At 54.1% G+C, this 21,164-nt stretch overlaps 1 protein-coding gene across 5 annotated transcripts in view; it reads left to right on the top strand.

The window, feature by feature from the left end:
• Positions 1 to 287: 287 nt before the first annotated feature.
• Positions 288 to 21,164, top strand: part of KIFC3 (kinesin family member C3) — a 45,307-nt gene continuing 24,430 nt past the window's right edge. The window contains exons 1-5 of one of the 5 annotated variants that reach the window (XM_073015415.1): positions 288 to 412; positions 4,485 to 4,695; positions 7,622 to 7,764; positions 14,036 to 14,174; positions 17,060 to 17,262. In XM_073015415.1, the coding sequence (XP_072871516.1) occupies positions 4,524 to 4,695; positions 7,622 to 7,764; positions 14,036 to 14,174; positions 17,060 to 17,262 (657 nt within the window). In that variant the 5' untranslated portion in view covers positions 288 to 412; positions 4,485 to 4,523. Of the gene's footprint in view, positions 413 to 4,484; positions 4,696 to 7,621; positions 7,765 to 14,035; positions 14,175 to 17,059; positions 17,263 to 21,164 lie in introns of those variants that run through there. The other 4 variants (XM_073015414.1, XM_007993486.3, XM_007993487.3 and 1 more) reach the window with 4 other exon arrangements.

The raw sequence follows: 21,164 nt of genomic DNA, 5'->3' as shown, positions 1-21,164 counted from the left end.
CCATGCGCAGGCATGTTTTGTGAGAGCCTTCAGAGAACGCATGAGCATGTGTGCCAGTGCGAGTGCGGGACGCGGGGAGGCGGGAGAGCCCGAGTGGGAGGCCCCGCGAAGGAGTGGGAGTGGGAGTGGGAGTGCCGGCGGGAGACCTGCGGGGGCGCGCCCGGGCTGACGCGTGCGCGCCAGTGCGCGCGTGAGTGCGAGCGCGCGCCGCCGCCCCCCGCCGGGGTCGGAGCCGGTTGCCATGGGAACGCGCCGCGGCCCGAGTTAATCATTTCCTGTGGAAAGTGTGCGGGAGGGGCGCGAGCGGGCGGGCAGAGGAGGCGGCGGCGTGGAGCTGCCTCCTGCCGGCGGGCCGGGCCGGGCCGAGCCCCGGGCGCTGCGGCGACGCCGGGATCCTGCCTCCGCCAGGCCGGTGAGTGGGGGGCCCAGGCGGGCTGGGTGCGGGCGGGGCGCTGGGGCTCCGCCCAGCCCGCCGTTCGGGGAGCCGCGTCCGGGCCGGCCCTGCCCTCGGGACCCCTCTGCCCCGACCCGCTGGGGGCGCGGGGAGGAAAAGGCCCGGGAGACCCAGCCCTGCGAGGTCCCTTTCAGCGCCGTTCAGCCCTAGTCGAGGACCTTGCTGGGAGTAGGCACGGGGGCGGCGTGTCCCCCGGGATCCGAGCAGCCTCGGGACCCCGTTTGGATTTCATTGAACGAGGAGAGCGCAGACCCTACCCGGGATCGGCGTGTCAATCGGCGCCGCCCCTCCTCTTCTTGGGGTCTCCCCCACCCCCAGGGCTCCTTGGAAGGCTGCCGTTGGGTCCCTCCCACCACGTCCCTTGGGGAGTTCGCTTTTTCCCTGGCAGGGCCTGGGGCGGGGTGCCCCAGCCCAGAGGTTAGGAAGAAGGGCCTTGGCCGGCGCTGTCCGGGTGGTGAGGAATCGGGCCATGACCGCCGCAGCAGTTGTGAGGGTCTCAGCAGGGAGGGCGATCCCAGGACCACCCCCTTAAGCCCCGCATTGCTAGTTAGAGCAGAACTCTGGCTGGTGCAGTGAAGGGCCTGGTCCTGGGAGATATTAAAGAGGAAGCTGTGTTTAAATTCTGGAGTACCATTTACTGTCACCCCCCGCCCCCGCCACCTCCATAGCCCAACACTGTCTCAAGATTGCAGGTTGTGGCCACCCCTGGCCCTTTCACCTTCCCCGACTTTTCCTCTGCCTGGAAAGGGTGAGCACCCATTCTTTCCCAGACGTGTATTCCCCATGCCGTTGTTAAAGTAGCCGTCTCCTTCACCAGGGAGAGTCACTTGCTAGGAATGCAGCCTCAGAATGGGGCCCTGCATTTGCAGTGACTGGACTTTAGGGGCACAGGGTGGTGAGTTCTGCTGTTCATAGGGGCACTGGGGAGCAGAGGGTTTGAAATCTGGGTTGCCCTGGAAAGCCCAGGATAAATGATGGTGTGCAGGGAGGTGGCATTCCCTGTGCAACTTCCTTGACCTTCTGCCTGCTCTCCCAGGGGGACCAAGCCCTGCCGGCTGCAGTCTCTGGGTAGCTGTCCAGCCTGTCCCCCCAATCTTTGCAAAGTTCCTGATCTAGGGCAGGGGGAGAATTGCAGGTCTGCTGCCCTGGTCTAAACCCAGAGAGGCAGAGACCCTCTTCCCCAGCCAGCCCCTCTGCATTCACCCACCACTGGAGCGAAGTCACTGAAAAATAAAATTTTGGAGCTCTTTGTATATGCCAGTATTGTTCTGAACACTTGGCCTTGTCTAATCTTTAGAGCAACCCTATAAGGTGGAGTTCTCCCCATTTCATAGATGGAAATAATGAGGTACAGAGAGGCAAAGTAATTCTCCCAAGGTCACACATCTAGTAAACAGTGGAGCCAGGTTCTGAACCAGTCCCACTGCCCTCCCCCACGAATTCTAGGTTGGTAGAAGTCCCTGGACACCAGGTTTCATCTCAGATGCCCATGTAAAATGAGAGAGAGAGTGCTGCTTTCTTGGCCCAGAACCCTGGGCTTAAGATTCCTTGATACTTTTGACCTTCACACCCCTGAGGCTGCTAAATTCAGCTGCTTTTTCCTCTTCAGGATCTAGCACACACCCTTCCTCTTTCTTCCTGGTATCTTCCTGGCTGACTCTTCCACTTCCCTTCCTGATAACCACAGAAACGCTATCTCCTCCTGTCCCTGCCCCTCAGACGGAACTGATCTCCCTGAAAGTCTTCTCTGTCCACTGTGGAGTCAGCCTCCAATGCCCTGCACCGTCTCACCTTCCCAGCAGCCAAGCATGCAGATGGACCTGTCTTGCTCCTTCCTTTGCCCATTGGACAGCTGGTCTGCAGGGTTGGTTGTGTGCCCAGCTCTGTGCCAAGCAGCCTGGAGAAGACGACATTTGGCTGCTCCCCTTGGTTTCTTCCACGCCACACTGGTCCATCTCTGTTTCCTCAGTGGAGCTGGCCCATGTATTTAGATCAGCCTCTGCCCTGTCCTTTGGCCCACATTCCCATCCCCTTCCCAGTAAGACTGCACCCAGGAGCCTCCTAGTTGTTCTCAGTCAAGGAAGGAAGAGACTATGGCTCCCTTGCCAGGTGCCTGGCATTCTTCCAGGGTTGGGCTCTGCAAACATCAGACACCAGAGCTTCAGGCCCCTAACCCCTGAACTCTTTACTTTTTTTTTTTTTTTTTGCCTCTCAATGCTTTAGTCACTCCTGTCCCTCTGTCTCCCCAACATGCTCAATTCTCTCCTATTCTAGACACCACATCCTCTCCTTCCCATCTTAGCCAAACACCCTCAAGGAGAAGGAAGTGGCTTCTTCCTCCCTCAGCTCCCTCCCCACTCTTTGAGCCCTCCCAAGTTTGCCATTTGCCCTTCTCCCTCCACAGGCTCAGGCTTTCTGCCTGTCTGGGCTTCCAGTCCTCCACGTCTGTGGCATGATGCACTGGGCACTGACCAACCTCTCCTTCCCACTTACACTTCAGTCACTTCTGAAAACTCTATACTTGCCTGGAGCTCCTGTCCCTCTCTCACTTTCTTTCTGCCGCTTTCCACCCCCGTGAGCCCTGTTATCACATGGCTGTCTCCTCTTGCTCAAGCTTTGATGATTGCCTCCTCACCTGTGGCATCGGTGGCCCTGTTTAGCTCTGAGTCTGTGTCCAGCCCTGACCTCTCTTCTAGGCTTCATTTCAAGCTTGTGTGTGTTCATTTCAGAACGTTCACCACACAAGTCATCCCAGAGTGCTTAGTGTGGGTGCAGCTGCAGGCTGGGTGCAATGGGGCTGCAAACATGAATGTGTGTGAGCTGTGGGACCCATCGTGGGTCAGGGGAGGTGGACACCCTTCAAATAGCTATCTTCACTTCTTGGCAGGAAGTGGCCACTGCAGTGAGGGATGGGGAGAGTAGTTGACAGCCCAGAAAGCTCCACTAGGAAGTCCTTCGGTTACCCCCACCTCAATCTTAAAACCCCATGTTGCCTCTCCGAGCTGACTTCGCTTCTTCTGTAAATGACATTACTGTCTGAGTCTGGGACTGTAGCATGATCACCTTAAATGCCCTCAAGGTTGCTTTGCACACAGTAGGTGCTCAGTAAAGACCTGTGCAGGGAATATCCGAGCTCTGTTCGTTTGTTCAGTTCATGAGGGAACTATCCCTGACTGAAGCTTTCCATCCCTGACCAATGCTCCCCACCCCCCTCCATTCCCCATACCACCTGGTGCCTGGCCCGCACCTGCAGCCTCCAGCAGCCTGCTCAGACTAAGGGTTTTTGAAGTGTTTATCTCCCTTCTGACCGGGAGCTTTCAGGCCTCATCTCTTCTGATCCAAAAGAACCCCTGGCAGATGCCTGGCACCCAGTAGGCATTATTAAATGAAGACTGAATGAATCTTTGTATCTCAACACCCATACGGTGCCTGCCACATGCTAGGCACAGAGCGCAGGCTAGTCGAATACATGAATGAGAATTTGCTGTATATAGACTTCACTTGCCACTGACCACAGTCAGGGCCCTTTTGAGTCCCTCCTCAGTGAAATGTTAATATTCAGAGCATTCACTGCTCTGCTGACAGACCTTAGGCAGAGGAACCTGAAGCCTAAGGGTTAAGAATGTGGTTAAGTGCAATTAGAAAATTAGATGTCTTGGAGGAAAAGGATTAGACTTACGGAGACGCTGCTGACTCGCGGTGCCTCCACTGTGTGGGGCTAGGACCTGGCTTGTCCTCACGCTGCCAGGCTCAGCGCGGAAGGGCTCAGGTGTGGGGTCTCAGGCACAGCTGAAATGCTCCTTTCCCACTTCGGAGCCTCCGTATTCGGAAACAAATATCCCCAAAAGGCAGCAGGCCCCATTTCATCCTGTGAGCCCTGGGGTCTTTGGGGGACAGTGCAGTTGGAGCTGCTGCCATGGGTAACCAGCGACTGGTGGGGCGTAGACCCTTCCAGATGACTGGCTCTGCCCGAGGTGCAGTCGTGCTGGTCCGTGATCTTCAAGCTCATCTCCCCTTGTTCTCTCCGCAGGCTGCCCGGTGCCCCGAGGAGGCTGCTGAGCCCCAGGCCATGGTCCCCTCTCGCAGGACGTGGAACCTGGGAGCCACGCCCTCGCTGCGGGGCCTGTGGAGAGTGGGCCGGGCCCCGGAGCCCGAGCCGGGGATGGCTCGCCCCGCCCCAGCCCCAGCCAGCCCGGCCGCCCGCCCTTTCCCACACACCGGCCCGGGGAGGTTGAGAACTGGTGAGTCCGCATTTTTAAAATGCCTCTTTATTTCCCTTCCTTCCTCCAGATACCAGAGATGAGACTGAGGTTTCTCACCGGTTCCTAAGCCCAGTCAGAGCTGTCAGGTAATTACAGGGTAACCGACAGCCCAGAGCCGGGCGGGCGTGGAGCCGGAGCGTCAGTCTCGCCGGGTGCTCCTTCCCTGCGCCCCTGTCTGGAAAGAGGAGACCTGGAAGCCGGGTTAAACTTTAACACGGGTCGGGCACAGAGCAGGGGAATCAGCTGCGTTCCCTCTGGCCAAGCTGGTCAGAGCTCTGCGGGCTGCCGTCCTTGGCCAAAAGCGTGTGGGCTCACTCCGGTCTCTGCCCAGGCTGGTAAACAAGGTAGGTGAAGTGGCTGCCCGGGCACCAAGCGCCGCTGACACTTGATCCTGCCTGGGCTGGTCCCTGGACGGCGTTGGGAGTGGACGGAGGCTGCTCCGGAACGTTGCCTGGCGGGGCTTGGGGGCCATGTGCTCATTTCAGGTGTTTCTGTAGAGACCCTGACAGCAGGTGGGCAGGGGTCCCAGAGTCTTGGCCCCCAGTGTCTCCCCGGGGAGCTGTCAGTGCCAGCTCGCCTTTCTGGGTCATGTCCCCCGGTGCTGCGAAAGGCAAGAAGTGAGCGGCTTCTCTGATTAAGGGCGGGGACTGGATTGACGGGGCTGGGGAGCTGCCCATGACCCTCTCCTGAGGCGTGGACAGGTTGCCCTGGTAGTGTGGGGGAGAGAGGGCTCTCTAGGCAAGGTGCCTTCAGGGGTCTGCTCCCTGTCCCTCGTGACTTACAGGAACAGGGTCTAGACTGCCAGCCTGTGAGGGCTAGCAGAGTCACTCTGGGCCATCAGGTCCAAGCCCCTCGGTGCACAGCAGGGGAAACTGAGGCCCAGAGAGGGCACACAGCAAACTCCTGTTCAGCCCTCTCTCCCACCACATTTGTGCTGTCAGTGGCAGCTGGACTGATGCCTCCTGAGGTCTCTCTGCTTCTATGGTTGTCTGGGGCTGGCTGCTCCCAAGCAGCACAGCCAGGCTGGGGATGACCCAGGGCCCTCGGGAAAAGCCTGGGCTTTTGGGCCAGGTAGCCCAGTTGTCTGAAAGGGGCGGAGGATGGCCTCTACCCCATAAGGTTGTCGTAAGGATTACAAATGTAATATGAATGAGTATTGCTTTTCTGGTAAAACAAAAACATTTTCCCTTCGAATACTTAAAACACATAGAAAAATATCAAAAAGGAAATAAAAATCACAAGCTAGTCACTGAACATTTTATGTAGTGCCTTTTAGTCATGTGTGTCTCTGTGTGTGTGTGTGTGTGCGCGCGCGCGTATAGGTATTTGAAATATTGTGTTATCTCAGCTTTCTAACCTGAAGGAAAAAATTGGGTATTATGAAGATTATATGACCATACAGACTTTTATCCACTTAAAACATTTAAGACAAAGGTCAGATGAAATCCTGTGTGTGAAATGCAAGCACTGTGCCTGCCACTGGACCTCAGCCAGCTCAGCTGCCCCAGGCCCCTCTGAGCCCCCCAACCAACCCCCATATTGCCACCCTGAGAGTCGGCTGGCAGAGGATTGGTTAGCACATGAGATTTGAATCCTGGCTCCTGTGACCCTGGGCACATTGTTAACCCTTCAGGGCCTCCGGTTCTTTGCCTGTCAGGTTGGGAGAATGCCCCCCACCTCCGTGGGGAGTTGTGAGGAGCTGATGGCAACTGTAGTCCTATTGGCCTGTACTGTGGGCCCTTTCTGTGTGCCTGGCACTACATGGGCACCATGTGTATCTCATCCATTTGATCCTCACCACAGGGCTGTGAAGTTGTCCCCATTTTATTGACAAGCAAACTGAGGATCAAGAAGGTGTGTAAAGGCTGGGCACTGTGGCTCACGCCTGTAATCCCAGCACTTTGGGAAGCCAAGACTGGCAGATCACTTGAGGTTAGGAGTTCGAGACCAGCCTGGCCAACATGGTGAAACTCTATATCTACTAAAAGTACAAAAATTAGTTGGGCTGGTGGTGCATGCCTGTAGTCCCAGCTACTCGGGAGGCTGAGGTGTAAGAATCGCTTGAACCTGGGAGGCAGAGGTTGCAGTGAGCCAAGATCGCGTCACTGCACTCCAGCCTGGGCAACAGAGAGAGACCCTGTCTCAAAAAAAAAAAAAGAAAAAGAAAAAAAGAAAAAAAAAATGTGTGTAAGGCTTGAAAACCACTTGGCCCAGTGGCTGGCACTTGGGATATTGTTATGCCCCAGGGTAGTGGCTCTGCAGTGTGCCTCATGACTTGTGAGGCTGGCCCCCATCATCCCACCCTGTTCAGCCCTGCAGGTGGAGGTGGGTGGCTGGGGCATCGCTGCCGCAGCCCGCCCTCTCTCCCATGGGTGAGAGAGGCAGTGTGTCAGAGGCACAAGGGGATGCACGTTAGCTGGTTCTGAATACGCTTGGGGAAGCAGCGGAGGCTGGGCCACCTGGTGTGGATTTGGTCTTAATGAAGTCAGGGAAGAAATTGCCACCTAGAGGCAGCCGGGGTAATAAAGCCATAGCCCTGTGCAAGTCCTCAAAGCTTCCTGCAGGCTGGCTGGCATCGGCTTCCTTCCGTTGCCCTGCTGAGCAGGTGCCTGCCCCAAAAGCCACCGTGAGGACAGGGGAGCCTCCAGTGGGGTATTGGGCCCCCTCCAGAAGAGAATCTTGGGGCGGCTTTTGGTAAGAAAGGAGTGTAGCCCCTGCCCTGAGCCAGGCCTTCCGCTCTGTGCAGGGCAGGCATGTAAGGGTGTGTGAGCCCCTTCTGGCCTCATCTGGACCAGCCAGGGGTATGTGAAAGCTGAGGTCAGCTGTGGCCCTGGCCAGTGGTCCATGGCTAGCAGTCTTTGGCCAGCGGTCGGAGCGTCTCACCTATCTCTCTGTCCTGGGACAGGGCGTGGAAAAGATACCCCAGTCTGCGGTGACGAGGACTCCAGTGCCCGAAGTGCAGCTCGCCCGGCCCTAGCTCAGTGCCGAGCCCTTAGCGTGGACTGGGCTGGCCCCGGAAGCCCCCACGGGCTCTACCTGACCCTGCAGGTAAGCACTGGGGCCTTCCAGGCTGCATGTGCCTTGGCTCTCTGAGCTCCAGTGGCTGGGTTCCTGCCAGGTTCCTGGGGGTAGGAAGCACCAGGGGAGAGCCAGGGACCCGTCTCGCACCTCTCTGCTAGGCCCCTCATGACCCCTCTGCCTGCGGGCCTGCTTTGTTAAGTCAGACAGGGGAAATCTCACAGGAGCTGACAGGAACTTTTCAGTCATGCCCTGGCTGAGGTGTTAAAGTGAGAAGCATGGGGCCTTAGCTGAGATGGGCAGAGCTTGGAGAAGGTATTGGGAAAACAGGCAGGTTTGGGGTAGTTGGTTATTCTCAAACATGGTTATGTGAGTATTTCCTTGTATTTCCTTGGGAATATTTCCTTGTTTGAAGTGAGAATTCAAAGCTAGATGGGGATTCACTAAAACTTGGGGTCTTCTCCCTTGTAGTTATCACCAAGTGACTTTAAAAAGACAAAGTAAGGCTGGGTGCAGTGGCTCAGGCCTGTAATCTCACCACTTTGGGAGGCTGAGGTAGGAAGATCGCTTGAGCCCATGAGTTCATGACCAGCCTGGACAATATAGTGAGACCCATCTCTATAAAAAGAAAAATAAAAAATTAGCTGGGCATGGTGGTTCCTATAGTCCCAGCTACTCAGGAGGCTGGAGTGGGAGGATCGCTTGAGCCCAGGAGGTTGAGGCTGCAGTGAGCTGTGATTGCATCACTGCACTCCAGCCTGGGTGATGGAGTGAGACCTTGTCTCAAAAAAAAAAAAAAAAAAAAAAAAAGAGATAAACTTTACATATATAGGTATATTTGGCTATAGAAATAATACATAATGATAATAGTAATAAGAGCTACTGTTTATCAAACACAGACTTTGTGCCAGGCATTAAAGATCTCATATCAGTCCTCATGATATTCATGACAGTCTCAGGATACAGTATTTGATCTGAGCTTTATAGATGAGGATGTGGAGGCTCAGAGAGGTTAAGTTACTGGCTGCTGGTCACATATTTGACCATTCAACACAACTAGCCTTGTAACAGGGCAGAGATACAATTACCCAGAAACTGCCTCTCATAGTCTTCTATCTTTGAGAAATCCACTATTAAGTATTTGGTGTTTATTTATTTATGTTTCCTATATCGAACTACTTAATTATATTTATATGATTTTTATTTTTGAGATGGAGTCTCATTCACTCTGTTGCCCAGGCTGGAGTGCAGTAGCATGATCTTGACTGCAACATCCGCCTCCCAGGTTCAAGTGATTCTCCTACCTCAGCCTCCTGAGTAGCTGGGATTACAGGTGTGCACCACCACACCTGGCTAATTTTTGTATTTTTAGTAGAGATAAGGTTTCACCATTTCACTATGTTGGCCAGGCTGGTCTTGAACTCTTTTTTTTTTTTTTTTTTTTGAGACGGAGTCTCGCTCTGGAGTGCATTGGCATGATCTCAGCTCACTACAACCTCCGCCTCTCAGATTCAAGTGATTCTCCTGTCTCAGCCTCGCGAGTAGCTGGAATTACAGGCATGCGCCACCATGCCCAGCTAATGTTTGTATTTTTAGTAGAGACAGGGTTTCATCATGTTGGCCAGACTGGTCATGAACTCCTAACCTCAAGTGATCTGCCCACCTCAGCCTCCCAAAGTGCTGGGATTACAGGTGTGAGCCACTCAGCCGTATTTATGGATTTTTTTTTTTTTTTGAGACAGAGTCTCACTCTATTGCCCAGGTTGGAGTGCAGTGGCATGATCTCAGCCCACTGCAACCTTCACCTCTCAGGTTCAAGTGATTCTCATGCCTCAGCCTCCTGAGTAGCTGGGACTACAGGCATGCGCCACTACACCTGGCTAATTTTTGTGTTTTTAGTAGAGATGGGGTTTCACCATGTTGGCCAGGCTGGTCTCGAACTCCTGACCTCAAGTGATCTGCCCACCTGGGCCTCCCAAAGTTCTGGGATTACAGGCATGACCCACAGTGCCCAGTGCATATTTATATTATTTTTATTACTTATTTTACATGTTATTCTGTGACTAGCTCTTTCCCTCAAGTAACTCCTCGTAGTCTCTTCATGCTCATCAACACATAGAGAACTACCTTTTTTTTTTTTTTTTTTTTTTTTTTGAGCAAGGTCTGGTTCTATTGCCCAGGCTGGAATGCAGTGGTACAATCTCACTGCAACCTCCAGCCATGTCATCTCACCTCAGCCTCCTGAGTAGCTGGGACTATAGGCATGTGCCACCACGCCTGGCTAATTTTTGTAATTTTTGTAGAGATGGAGGCTTCATCATGTTGCCCAGGCTGGTCCTGAACTTGTGGGCTCTGCCTTGGCTTCCCAAAGTGCTGGGATTACAGGTTTGAGCCATCACGCCCAGCCCTACCTCTTTCTTTTACACTACTGCATAATGGTCTACTTCAGGACTTACCATAAGTTATTTATAACAGATCCTCTGTATTGTTTCTGATTGCAGTGAGCTCCTTAAACAAATATCTGTGCTATGTTCATGCAGCAATAGCTTTGAGTATTTTCAGGGCAGTACAAGCTCTGCCCATTTTTAATTAATGCATTCGTTCAACAGATTATTTAGAATGTGCCAGTCTGTGCTAGGGTCAGAGGTGCAGTGCAGAAAGAGACAAGAGAGTCTAGCAGAGACCCCAGAGAGTGACCAAATAATCATGAAGGGATGAAGGCAAACCAGGCAGGGGCCAAGAAGGCAGTGGCAGAGGATCGACACCAGAGTCATCTGGGGGTGCTGCCAAGGCCCACCCCCCAAGAAAACCATTGCACTAGAGGGCCCACCACTCCCCCACGTTCTCCTGACCATCCACACACACTGATTCTACCCTTTCTGGAAGCTACATTTTCACAGAGCCTTGAAGGAACCGTGTACAAATGGTGGGCAGGATGGAGTGTGGAAAACACATACCATTCAAGGGGACATATCCTCCCGGGTGCAAATGGATGTCCTGGCCCGGGTAGCTTGTTTTCCCAGCCCCTGATCTGAACATGGATGCAGGGGTTGATGTTGCTTCAGGGACAGTCTTGTGTTTCGAGGTGTTTCTTGTCTCTTCTCATGTGATTCATCTGAAAACTGAACCAGAAGTTTCTTCTTTTATCTGTTCAAATCTGCTAGAAAAGCAGGTCTGGTGAGAGAACAGTTAAAGAAACCCGAGGACCCACTCTTTGCTCTGTCTTGAGCCATCCATAGTTAAATTGGAAGGCGGCAGTCAGAAACCCACAGCCTCGAGTTGGGTGGTGGCTCTGTTCTTGAGCTTTGATTATGGGGTGCTGAGTTGTGGTTGCTGAGTCCTGGGGTCAGCAGATCTGCTGAAAATCTCTGGGATGCTGGCACCAGCAACTAGCTTCCACGTTCACATCCTGGTGGGCCCCCACAAAGCTCCATTATGCGGTAGGTGCTTCAGGATTGAAGATGTGGGGCCAGGGTGGGTCCCAAGCACAGTGCGGCGACCTGGTGGCCTTAGTGACACCCCCTCCCTAGGCTCTGTCCAGCAGTTGAAACCTGAGATGCACCCCACAGAGGCGCTGCAGAAATTCCCAACCCCCCAGGGCCCCGTCTGTCCTTCCTGTGGCTTGGCCAACAGGCCAGAAATAGTGTAACCTTTGCCCTGGCTGGCAAATGGAAACTTCCAGCTGCTGTCCTTGCCGCCATGGATCACAAGCCTGCTAGCGATGGTGTGGCAGTTGGTCACAGGGTGGGGACAAAATTAAGTCGGAGGCAATTTTCTATTTTCTTTTTGAGACACAGTCTTGAGCTGTCACCCAGGCTAGATTGCAGTGGTGCAATCTCAGCTCACTGCAACCTCCACCTCCTGGGTTTAGCGATTCTTCTGCCTCAGCTTCCCGAGTATCTGCGATTACAGGTGCCTGCCACCACACCTGGCTAATTTTTTTTCTGTTTTTAGTAGAGATAGGGTTTCGCCATGCTGGCCATGCTGGTCTCGAACTCCTGACCTCAGGTGATCCACCCGCCTCAGCCTCTCAAAGTGCTGGGATTACAGGTGTGAGCCACTGCGCCCAGCATGAATATTCCTAAATATAAGAGGTGTGTCCTCCACCCGCCCTTCTCAAGTGGAGCTCGGGGTCGAGAGAAGGAGGGGGTGAATTTTGGGCTAAGGAGCCTGCTGATGTCACTTTTCTTGTCTTTTCAATTATCTGTATTGGCTTTTTGAATGTCAAAGTAAAAAAATGTGAAGATTACAGGAATCATATCCTGATAATACTTACCTCATATCAAGCCCTTACTATGTGGCAGGCGCCTTCTGAGGACTTGGCTGCAATTGTCTGTTACTCTTCACACAAGCTCAATGAGGTGGTCCTGTTATTACCATTTTTATTTTAAGAATGAGGAGAATGCAGCTTCAAGAAGGTAAGTAACTTGCCCAGCATCACACAGCTTAGCCGAGGAAGAGCCAGTCTTCACACACAGGCCTTGCCGCCTCTAGACTACAAGTTTATTTTTTAGAGTGAGCACTTTTAAAAGAGTAATTTATTTTTTTGTTTTGAATTTAAAGGTCACAAAGACACACAGAAATTGTCTGCTATCTCTCTTCCAAGATAACCTCTGTTGATATGGAAAAAAAAAAAAATGCTGGGCGTGGTGGCTCATGCTTGTAGTCCTAACATGTTGAGAGGCTGAGGCAGGAGGATCGCTTGAGCCCAGGAGTTTGAGATCAGCCTGGGAAATATGGCAAAACCCCATCTCTACACAAAAAATACAAAAATCAGCTAGTCATGGTGGTGTGTACCTGTAGTCCCAGCTACTCGGGAGGCTGAGGTAGGGGGATTGCTTGAGCCCAGGAAGTCAAGGTTGCAGTGAGCTGTGATTGTGCTATTGCACTCCAGCCTCGGCCACAGAGTGAGACTGTGTCTTAAAAAAAAAAAAAAAAAAAAAAAAAAAAAAAAGAAAAGAAAAAGAAAGAAAAAAATGGCCAGGCGCGGTGGCTTATTCCTGTAATCCCAGCACTTCAAGAGGTCGAGGCGGGTGGATCGCTTGAAGTCAGGAGTTTGAGACCAGCCTGGCCAACATGGTGAAACCCCGTCTCTACTAAAAATACAAAAATTAGCCAGGTATGGTGGCACACACCTGTCATCCCAGCTACTTGGGAGGCTGAGGCAGGAGAATCGCTTGAACCTGGGAGGCGGAGGTTGCAGTGAGCCGAGATCGCGCCACTGCACTCCAGCCTGGGTGACAGAGTGAGACTCTGTTTAAAAAAAGAAAAGAAATAAACAAAAAAAAAAAAACAAAAAAAAACCACACAGTCATTGTTTATAAGGTTAACAACTCAAATGCCAAAGAGGTTCAAAATGAAATGTAAGGCCACCTCCTTTCCCCTCTTCTCACGTTCTCTCTGTTGTGAACTTTCTTTTTATTCCCCCCAAATTGAAATGATGCTTGTTTATACTCTCAGCCACTACACCATCTCCCCAACCTTCCAGAGAGGATCACTGTCTATATAGTTCTCTAGATTTGTCTCTATGCCTGTTTTATTTTCATGATCCTCAAATGGGCTCACTCTTTGCATGTGGCCCTGCCACCTGCCTTGGGCATCTTTATGTGTGAGCGGTAGGTGACGTTCTCTGGATGAAACCCCTCTTCGTGCCTCCCCTCTCTCTTCCTGTGCCTGCGCACTGGCCCTCTCTGTCTCAAGTCCTTTGCCCGTGTTCGCCCTGGAAGAGGAGATGGCTTCTCATGGCTTCTCGATAGCCCTGTGGGGCGGGGAAAGTGAAGGAGGCAGGGCTGTGGCCCTTCTACTCAGACAGACTCATGGGCAGCCTCCTTGGCAGTCCTGGGGGTTCCATCTGGAGATGCAGAGCTGTGTGCCTGGGGTGGCAGCATCGGCATGGGAGCAGTTGCCCTGAGGTTGATATGTGTGTGGTGGGGCTGGACAGGTGCCTGTGGGGCGTGTGCGCCGGAAGTGAGCCGCCTCTGTGCTGGTGACTCTCAGACTCTGCAGGGATGGCATGAGCTTCGCCTGAGGACTTGAAGTACCTAAGAACCTTCTTTGCTGGGGCAGAAGACCAGCTGCTGAGGGAGGCCAGGATAAGGCACTGCCACTGTCTTGCTGTGGGACCTGGCACATCCTCTTCCAGATCCTGGGCCTCAACATCCCCACCCACCCACACAGGGAGGGACTGGACCCCCTGGGCCCTGGGATCCTGGCCAGCTCTGGGAGTGCACCATCCTTTGGCTCGAGGGTCCTTCCCTGGCGCAGTCTCCTTCATGTGAGGATTCTGGTTGTGTCTTGGCAGCAGGCCCTACAGGACAAGGGGTGCAAGAGCCAGAGTCAGGGGACGAAAGAAGAGAAGCTTTGGAAGAGACAGGCACCGGCCCCCAGGCGGGCCCAGGAGGCCCAGGAAGCTGGTGGCACCATGAATGTAGAGAATACAGGTAAAGCAGGCCTGCCCGCCGACCCGGCACTCCCCAGTGAAGCCAGCACAGGAGGGAGGCTCTTGTGCGGTTGGTGCTATCCCTATGCCCTGTCCTCCCTGGCTGGAGGTGGCCTAGACAGACTCCAGCTGCCTGACCCACAGCTCCAAGCCCCCAGCCTGCCTCTCCCGGATTCAGGGACAGTGGTGTGTATGGAACCTTCATCTCGACCTGCCTCCCACAGCATCCAGGCCCCACCCAGTGATAAGAGGCCTTGGCCAGCATGGGCTGGGGTTGAATTTCTCTGCTTTTTGTCTTTTCCCAGTGCCTGTCTAAAGCAGGGCAAGGGTGGCAGCCTCACAGACGCCACTGCCTGCAGAGAGAGACTCGGCCTTCTCCCTCCTATCCATGGGCTCCCAGGGTCTGGAGGCTTCTAGAACAGGACTTTGATTCTCCTGGTCAGAGGCTGAGATAAAGGAGCCGGTGGCTCAGCTATTCTCTGGCAGGGTCTGCCATGGTGTCCAGGGCTGGCTGGTTCTGGAAGATTCTACAGGCCCCCCTTGTAGTCTTACGGGTCCATGCCGGGGATCCCTGGCAGTAAGCGAGAGCCCGGTGATAATGGGGAAGCAGCATCCTCCAGGATCCCGGGGGAAGGCCGAGAGCATGTGAAGGAAAGATGAGCTGGCCTTTCTGTCATCTTCCTCCTCCATCGCCAAAAGGTTAACTTGTGTGTCTGAACTTGCCATGTGGTGGAAGGAGCCACTCCCTTCTCTGAGGCTGTCCAGAGCCCCGTTCTGGCGTTCTGGCCTGTCTGGGCCCAGGCACTCTTCTGCAGCGAGCGGCAGGGGTTGGGGTCTGGCTGAGTGTGAGCAGGCCAGCCTCGGGCAGGGGACATCATCTTGCTGATTGTGCATTGAGAAGAGGAAGGCCGATTTCAGGAAACAGCAAGGGTGACCTGGTCAGTGGGGCCAGGCCGTGCCTGCATCGCATCTTTGAACCCTGAGTGCAACCTCTCCAGCACAAGGACCCATTTTATTTCACCTCGTCCTCCCATCCTCCCATCCTCCCCTTTCTGGGACCTCCCTGATCTTCTTGGAGATCTTTTCTCCACAAGCACTCTCCTGGCCCCCGTCCCACTGCCCTGCCGCGGTGCCGAGACCCGGCGAGCCCCTCTGGGGGTGACATCCCATGACGTGAGCAGTGTTCCGGATGAACTGGGCCCTCCGAGGCCTCATTTCTGCCCCATGGCCTGTTGTGTAACAGCCACCCACGCCTGTGCCTCTCCACGGTGCTGGGCTCCTTTCAGGCAAGGCCCCTTGTCCCCATTTCTCCTAGGAAGCTCCTGCCGGGCCCCTCCCACATGTCTCTCGAGTGGCAGAACCAGCTCCCGGGCCAGGAGTCCAGTGCATTCCCTGCCTCACTGCAGCAGCCTGCAAAGGGCTGAGGGCCACGCTGGTCACATGCCGCTCATGCTGCCGCGTGTGCAGGCCTGGAAGCATCCGTCTGACCTCACTCGCTCTAGAACAGATCACAAGAGCTTGGCCAGCTCTGTGTGACATGCATGCTGCGTCACGTGCAGGCCACACGGCCAGGGTCACCACCCAACCGGGGATGCCCAGCTCCAGCTCTCCGGAGTACTCGGGTGGAGGAGGGAAGAGCCAACCTATGTGTGCCCCTCCTGCTCTCCTAGAGCGGGGCGGGGGGCCTCTACCCATCTGCCCCTCCTCCTGGGGCTGTGCCAAGATGTCCCCGCCCAGCTGCAAGCTGTACCCTCCCTACTTCCCTGTCCATCTGAGTCTGTTTGGCTTCCCTCAGGCCAGGCTGTCAGAGGGGTGTGTGACTTCAGGTACAAGTGACTTCCTTCCCAGGGTCTAGGAGCCCCCAACCCCAGCTTGCTAAGGGCTGGGATTCCTGGGGACTAATGTGGGAACGCCTAGAGCCCCAGGCTCCAAGGTAGAGAGCAGCGTTCTCTGGCCAGCAGATGCCCTTCTTCACCCTTCACTCTGCCACGCTCTGTCATGTCCCATTTGTGCTCCCTGAGGGGAGGAGGCAAATCCCCCACCCTTCCCAGCCCCCCATTCTTCTCTCTCTCCCCCAAACTCTTTGCTCCCTACCTGCAGAGACCATGGCCATTCTTGGCGCCTTGGAAGCAAGCTATAACAAGCATCCCAGGCCCCGTGCACAGGTCATGGGCCCCAATTCTGTGTTCTTGTCCTTCATCCATCTGTCCATCTCTCTCATTCTTGGTGACAGGACAGTGGCGGGCCTTTGGAGGAGGAGGACTCCCTCTGTCTTGCCTGGGAGGTCCCTGCGCTCCATCTTTGCTAGGTGCTGGCTGGCTGAGTTCTTGCCCCATGTGCAGGGCGGGCTTTGTGTCCTGGTCTGTCTGTCCCTCCCACATGCACACGGCTCCCCTGGCTCCCCTCCCTCTGCACAGTTGACCACTTGCCACATGGGGAGGCTGGGGAGCCCCACTCTTCTCTTCTGTACTCTTGAGAGGGTTTGAGACTTAAAGAAATAACGTTCCTACAAGAATAGAGTTTTCTAGGGTGAGAATCCCTTGTCTTTCCCAGCTGCGATTCCTTTCAGCCTGGCCATGGAGAGAGGCTGGCCCATCAGACCTAGAACATGTGCTTTGAGAGCTGTATTCAGTGGAAGTTGCTTTCTTAAGTCCTGATCCAGGCAATTTAATCCCCCAGATGCTGCCTGGGGAAGTGTCTTTTTCTGGGACAGGCCCTGGAGGTGCCAGCTAACCTATGCCGCTGCTGCCCCAGCTTCACCTGGTTGCCCACCCCCTCTGCTTGCACCCCTATCATCCCTGGCGGTCTGCCCTGTTGTGATGGACCCTCTCCTCTGCCAGCGTGGGACCTCTGCTGCCCTCTCATCAGCCACTACTTTGCTTGTAGGTGGGCGTCTCTTTGGCAGCAGGAGGTGCTTGAGCCTGTCAGGGCCACCAGGTGCGGCCCCCGTGGTGCATAGGATGGTGGAGGCCATGTCCCAGCTCCAGGAGGAGAAGGCCCAGCTACAGGAGGAGCTGGTGGTCCTACGGGAGAGGCTGGTCCTCCGCGACAGTGACCAGCAGGTCACATCCACCCAGCTGCAGAACCAGGTACCTGGGGAGGCTGGGATGGGCAGAGGCCACTGCCCACTATGGAGCAGGTCAGAGGACACCACCTGGGGCACCTGACCCTACCAGGCTACTGGTGTAAGAGGAGACAGCTGGGGTCTCATCTCCTGGAATATGCTGGAGGGTAGGGTGGTAAGAGTCAGAGGCCTCCCATCCTGGAGGATGCACTTTTGAGATGCAGCATTTCTTTCAGCTTACAGGGGCCTCCCATCTTGATCCTTCTTGTGCCCCATCTCCTTGGGTTACAGGGGGCCAGGACCTGCCTCCCTAGGAGGTGATGTAGATGTGAGTGGAACAGGAAGGTGCAGGGTGCTTCCCACCCTGAGTCTACCCCATCTTCCGTGGTGCCCTGCACTGGGCAGCCCGAGTGGACAAAACTCATCAGATGGTCACCCCACAGGAGGTTGGCATGACATTTCTCATGCTTTTGATTTCTCGTTAAAGGTGGACGCTAGTTTGAGTGCGTGTTGGGGAAGGGATCTCTCAAACCTCTGGAAGCCAGGGAGAGCCAGGGTTCATGCAGGTCAGCGTTGTCTCCTTCGTTGACTGGGCAGAACATTTGGGTACCATTGGCTGATAAGCTGCATGTCCTGTGGGGCTGACCGCCAGCCCTCTTGTGTATGTGTGGCTGCGTCACTTTCTTCTCCTTCTGGATCTCCACTCAGCTCCCAGCCCTCCTTCCCCGCTCTTCTCCTCAGTGGCTGTCTCTGTGGTTGTATCTCAGCCTTGCCCACTTCCCCAAGGTCTGCAAGCCCGTCTGCCACATCATCCCCGCTTCTGATCCAGTGCCCTGGCCTGGCTGTTGGGCCTCTGAGCTCTGGGCCCAGGACTCTGTGTTGACTGACTGGCCTTCAGGTAGAGCTAAGTTCTTTGTGTGTCCCATGAGCCAGCAAAGAGATGGCCTGGACATGCCGATGTCTGCCTATTGTGCCTCATATGTGCTGTGACTTGTTCTCTCAGTTCTGGGGGCAGCATATTGTGCACGCTTTTGAAATGCAGCATTTCTTCTAGCTTACAGGTGTGTTCTCTTCTCAAGAATGGCCTGGCCTGCCCCCATGCCCCTTGCTGACTCGGGTGGGCCTCCTTGGGGTGCCCCTCATGCTCTGTGTCTTCCTCTTACACACTTACCCCACAGCTTGACTATCTGGGCCTGCCTTCCTCACTAACTGGGGGCTCCTCCAGGCCAGCCCTGTATCCTCTTGCCTGCTGCATGCCCACCTGCTTCCTTGGGTATTTGTGCATGCCCCTTTTGTACTCGCACTGAGCTGGGCATGGGGGATACCCCAGTGGACAGTAGGCTCCCACCCAGTGGAGGCTTTGCCTGTGGGAAAATGGACATTTGCTTCACACACCCACGTAAAGTGGGAAGGGCTCGATGGGATGGGCACACGCATGGCCTCGAGGTCTTGTCCCGGGGCATCTTGAGCTAAGCTCTGGGACAGAGCAGAGGGAAGTGCACTCTGAGCTGGGGCCCAGCCAGTGCAAAGGGACTTGTGGTAGGAGGGGCATGGCTCAAGCGCCTTGGGGGTTGCAGGGGGTCCAGGGCCCACCCTGCAGGACACGCATGTGGCCTCAGGCAAAGGCTGAGCAGCCCCTCTTCCTTCCCTGACCTTCCCCAGTTAGGCTCTTCAGACACTTCATTTTGCAAATAAGTGTTTTTTTAAAGGGCTTCGTGGGCTGGGCGCAGTAACTCATGCCTGTAATCCCAGCATTTTGGGAAGCCAAGGCAAGTGGATCGCTTGAGGTCAGGAGTTCAAGACCAGCCTGGCCAACATAGTGAAACCATGTCTCTACTAAAATTACAAAAATTAGCTGGGTGTGGTGGCGGGCACCTGTAAGCCTAACTACTCGGGAGGCTGAGGCAGGAGAATCGCTTGAACCTGGGAAGGGAAGGTTGCAGTGAGCCAAGATCACGCCACTGCACTCCAGCCTGGGCAACAAGAGCAAAACTCCGTAAAAAAAAAAAAAAAAAAAAAAAAAGAAAAGAAAAGGACTTTGTGGAGATATGATTCACATGCCATAAAATTCACCCCTTGAAGGTGTACCATTCGGTGGTCGGTGGTAAGCATAGTAAGATGGCAACGCACCCATCACCAGTGTCTCATTGCCAAACATCTTCATCACTCCACCGGGCCTGCTGACGGTCACTCCCCGTGCTCCTTGCCCCACAGCCCCTGGCAACCTTTAATCTGCTTTCTGTTTTTATGGATTTGTCTTCTCTGAACATTTCATAGAAGTGAAATCATCGTATCTAACCTTTTGTGACTTTAAAGAGGTTTTTGAAAACATTTTTCCTTTAATTAACAAAATCAACTTACGTTTTAAGAAGGGAAACTGAGGAGAAAACATCTCAGCCTTTTTAGTTCTTTGACCCCCAGCTCTCCAGCCACTCTTAGGAGAAACCCCGAGCCTACCCCACTCCCGCAAGTGACTTAGGAATTCAGAATGGTTCCTAGGCTTTGTTCTCATTTTGTCCTTGAACGTTGTTTTTCTTTTTCTTTTCCTTTTTTTTGAGATGGAGTTTTGTTCTCGTTGCCCAGGCTGGAATGCAATGGCGCGATCTCGGCTCACTGCAGTCTCCACCTCCCAGGTTCAATCGATTGTCCTGCATCAGCCTCCCGAGTAGCTAGGATTACAGGTATCCATCACCATGCCTGGATAATTTGTATTTTTAGTAGAGATGGGGTTTCACCATGTTGTTCAGGCTGGTCTCGAACTCCTGACCTCAGGTGATCCACCTGCCTCGGCCTCCCAAGGTGCTGGGATCACAGGCATGAGCTACAGCACCCGGCCTGTCCTTCAACTTTCTGACTGCAGCTCTTTTCTGGAAATTTCTCAGGGGATGTATCTGAAGCTCCAGGTCTCTGAGATACTCTCTGGGGGGCCCAACCTTGTGGAGATGTGGCCAACCACATGGGTCTAGAGCTGGGTTCAAACCTTGACTTTGGCACTACTCATTAGCTTTATGTGACCTTGGGACAGTTAATTACCACTCTGCAGGTCAGTTTCCTCATCTGTGAAATGGAAAATATTGCCGGGCGCGGTGGCTCAAGCCTGTAATCCCAGCACTTTGGGAGGCCGAGACGGGCGGATCACGAGGTCAGGAGATCGAGACCATCCTGGCTAACACAGTGAAACCCCGTCTCTACTAAAAAATACAAAAAACTAGCCGGGCAAGGTGGTGGGCGCCTGTTGTCCCAGCTACTCGGGAGGCTGAGGCAGGAGAATCACTTGAACCCAGGAGGCGGAGCTTGCAGTGAGCTGAGATCCAGCCATTGCACTCCAGCCTGGGCGACAGAGTGAGACTCCGTCTCAAAAAAAAAAAAAAAAAAAAAAGAAATGGATGTAATAATAGGATGTGGTGAGATGATCCCTAGTGAGTCATTGGTGTTGCTGTGGCCACACCATTGTTGCTACTGGGAGAGTTTTGGATTTGGAATCCCGTGAGCAGGATTCTATTCTGGCTGTGCCACGTGCCAGCTGGGCAGCTGTAGGAAGTCACCTCCTCTCTGAGCCTTCACTTCCCAGTCTCTAAACTGGGGCTTACAAATGTTGCATTGCAGTTTAGGGGTGGATCTGTTGTAAGAGTGGACAGAAAAAAGGATGGTCAACTGTAACGTGTGGTGCGTCGTGAGCTGTCACTCCCATGTGCCCTGGTCTCCTGCTGGCCTCACTGTGGTTTGACGCAGACTTGGACTTTCCTGGAATTCTGAACGTTGCCTCTCTAAGCAAAGCCCGCCAGGGGATATACTGTGCCTTGTTTTCCGTGATGCTATGTTCCCAGCCCTGTGCACACTGGCTTCTGATCGGCTGCTTTCTCACACTGCTGTTCCTGCAAGGCTCTGTGGCCCCATGGTTAAGGGTGAGGGTTCTGCAAGGGTCAG

This window comes from Chlorocebus sabaeus, chromosome 5 (assembly GCF_047675955.1).
Source record: "Chlorocebus sabaeus isolate Y175 chromosome 5, mChlSab1.0.hap1, whole genome shotgun sequence".
Taxonomy (NCBI): Eukaryota; Metazoa; Chordata; class Mammalia; order Primates; family Cercopithecidae; genus Chlorocebus; species Chlorocebus sabaeus.
This window is presented reverse-complemented; position numbering and strand designations above follow the sequence as displayed.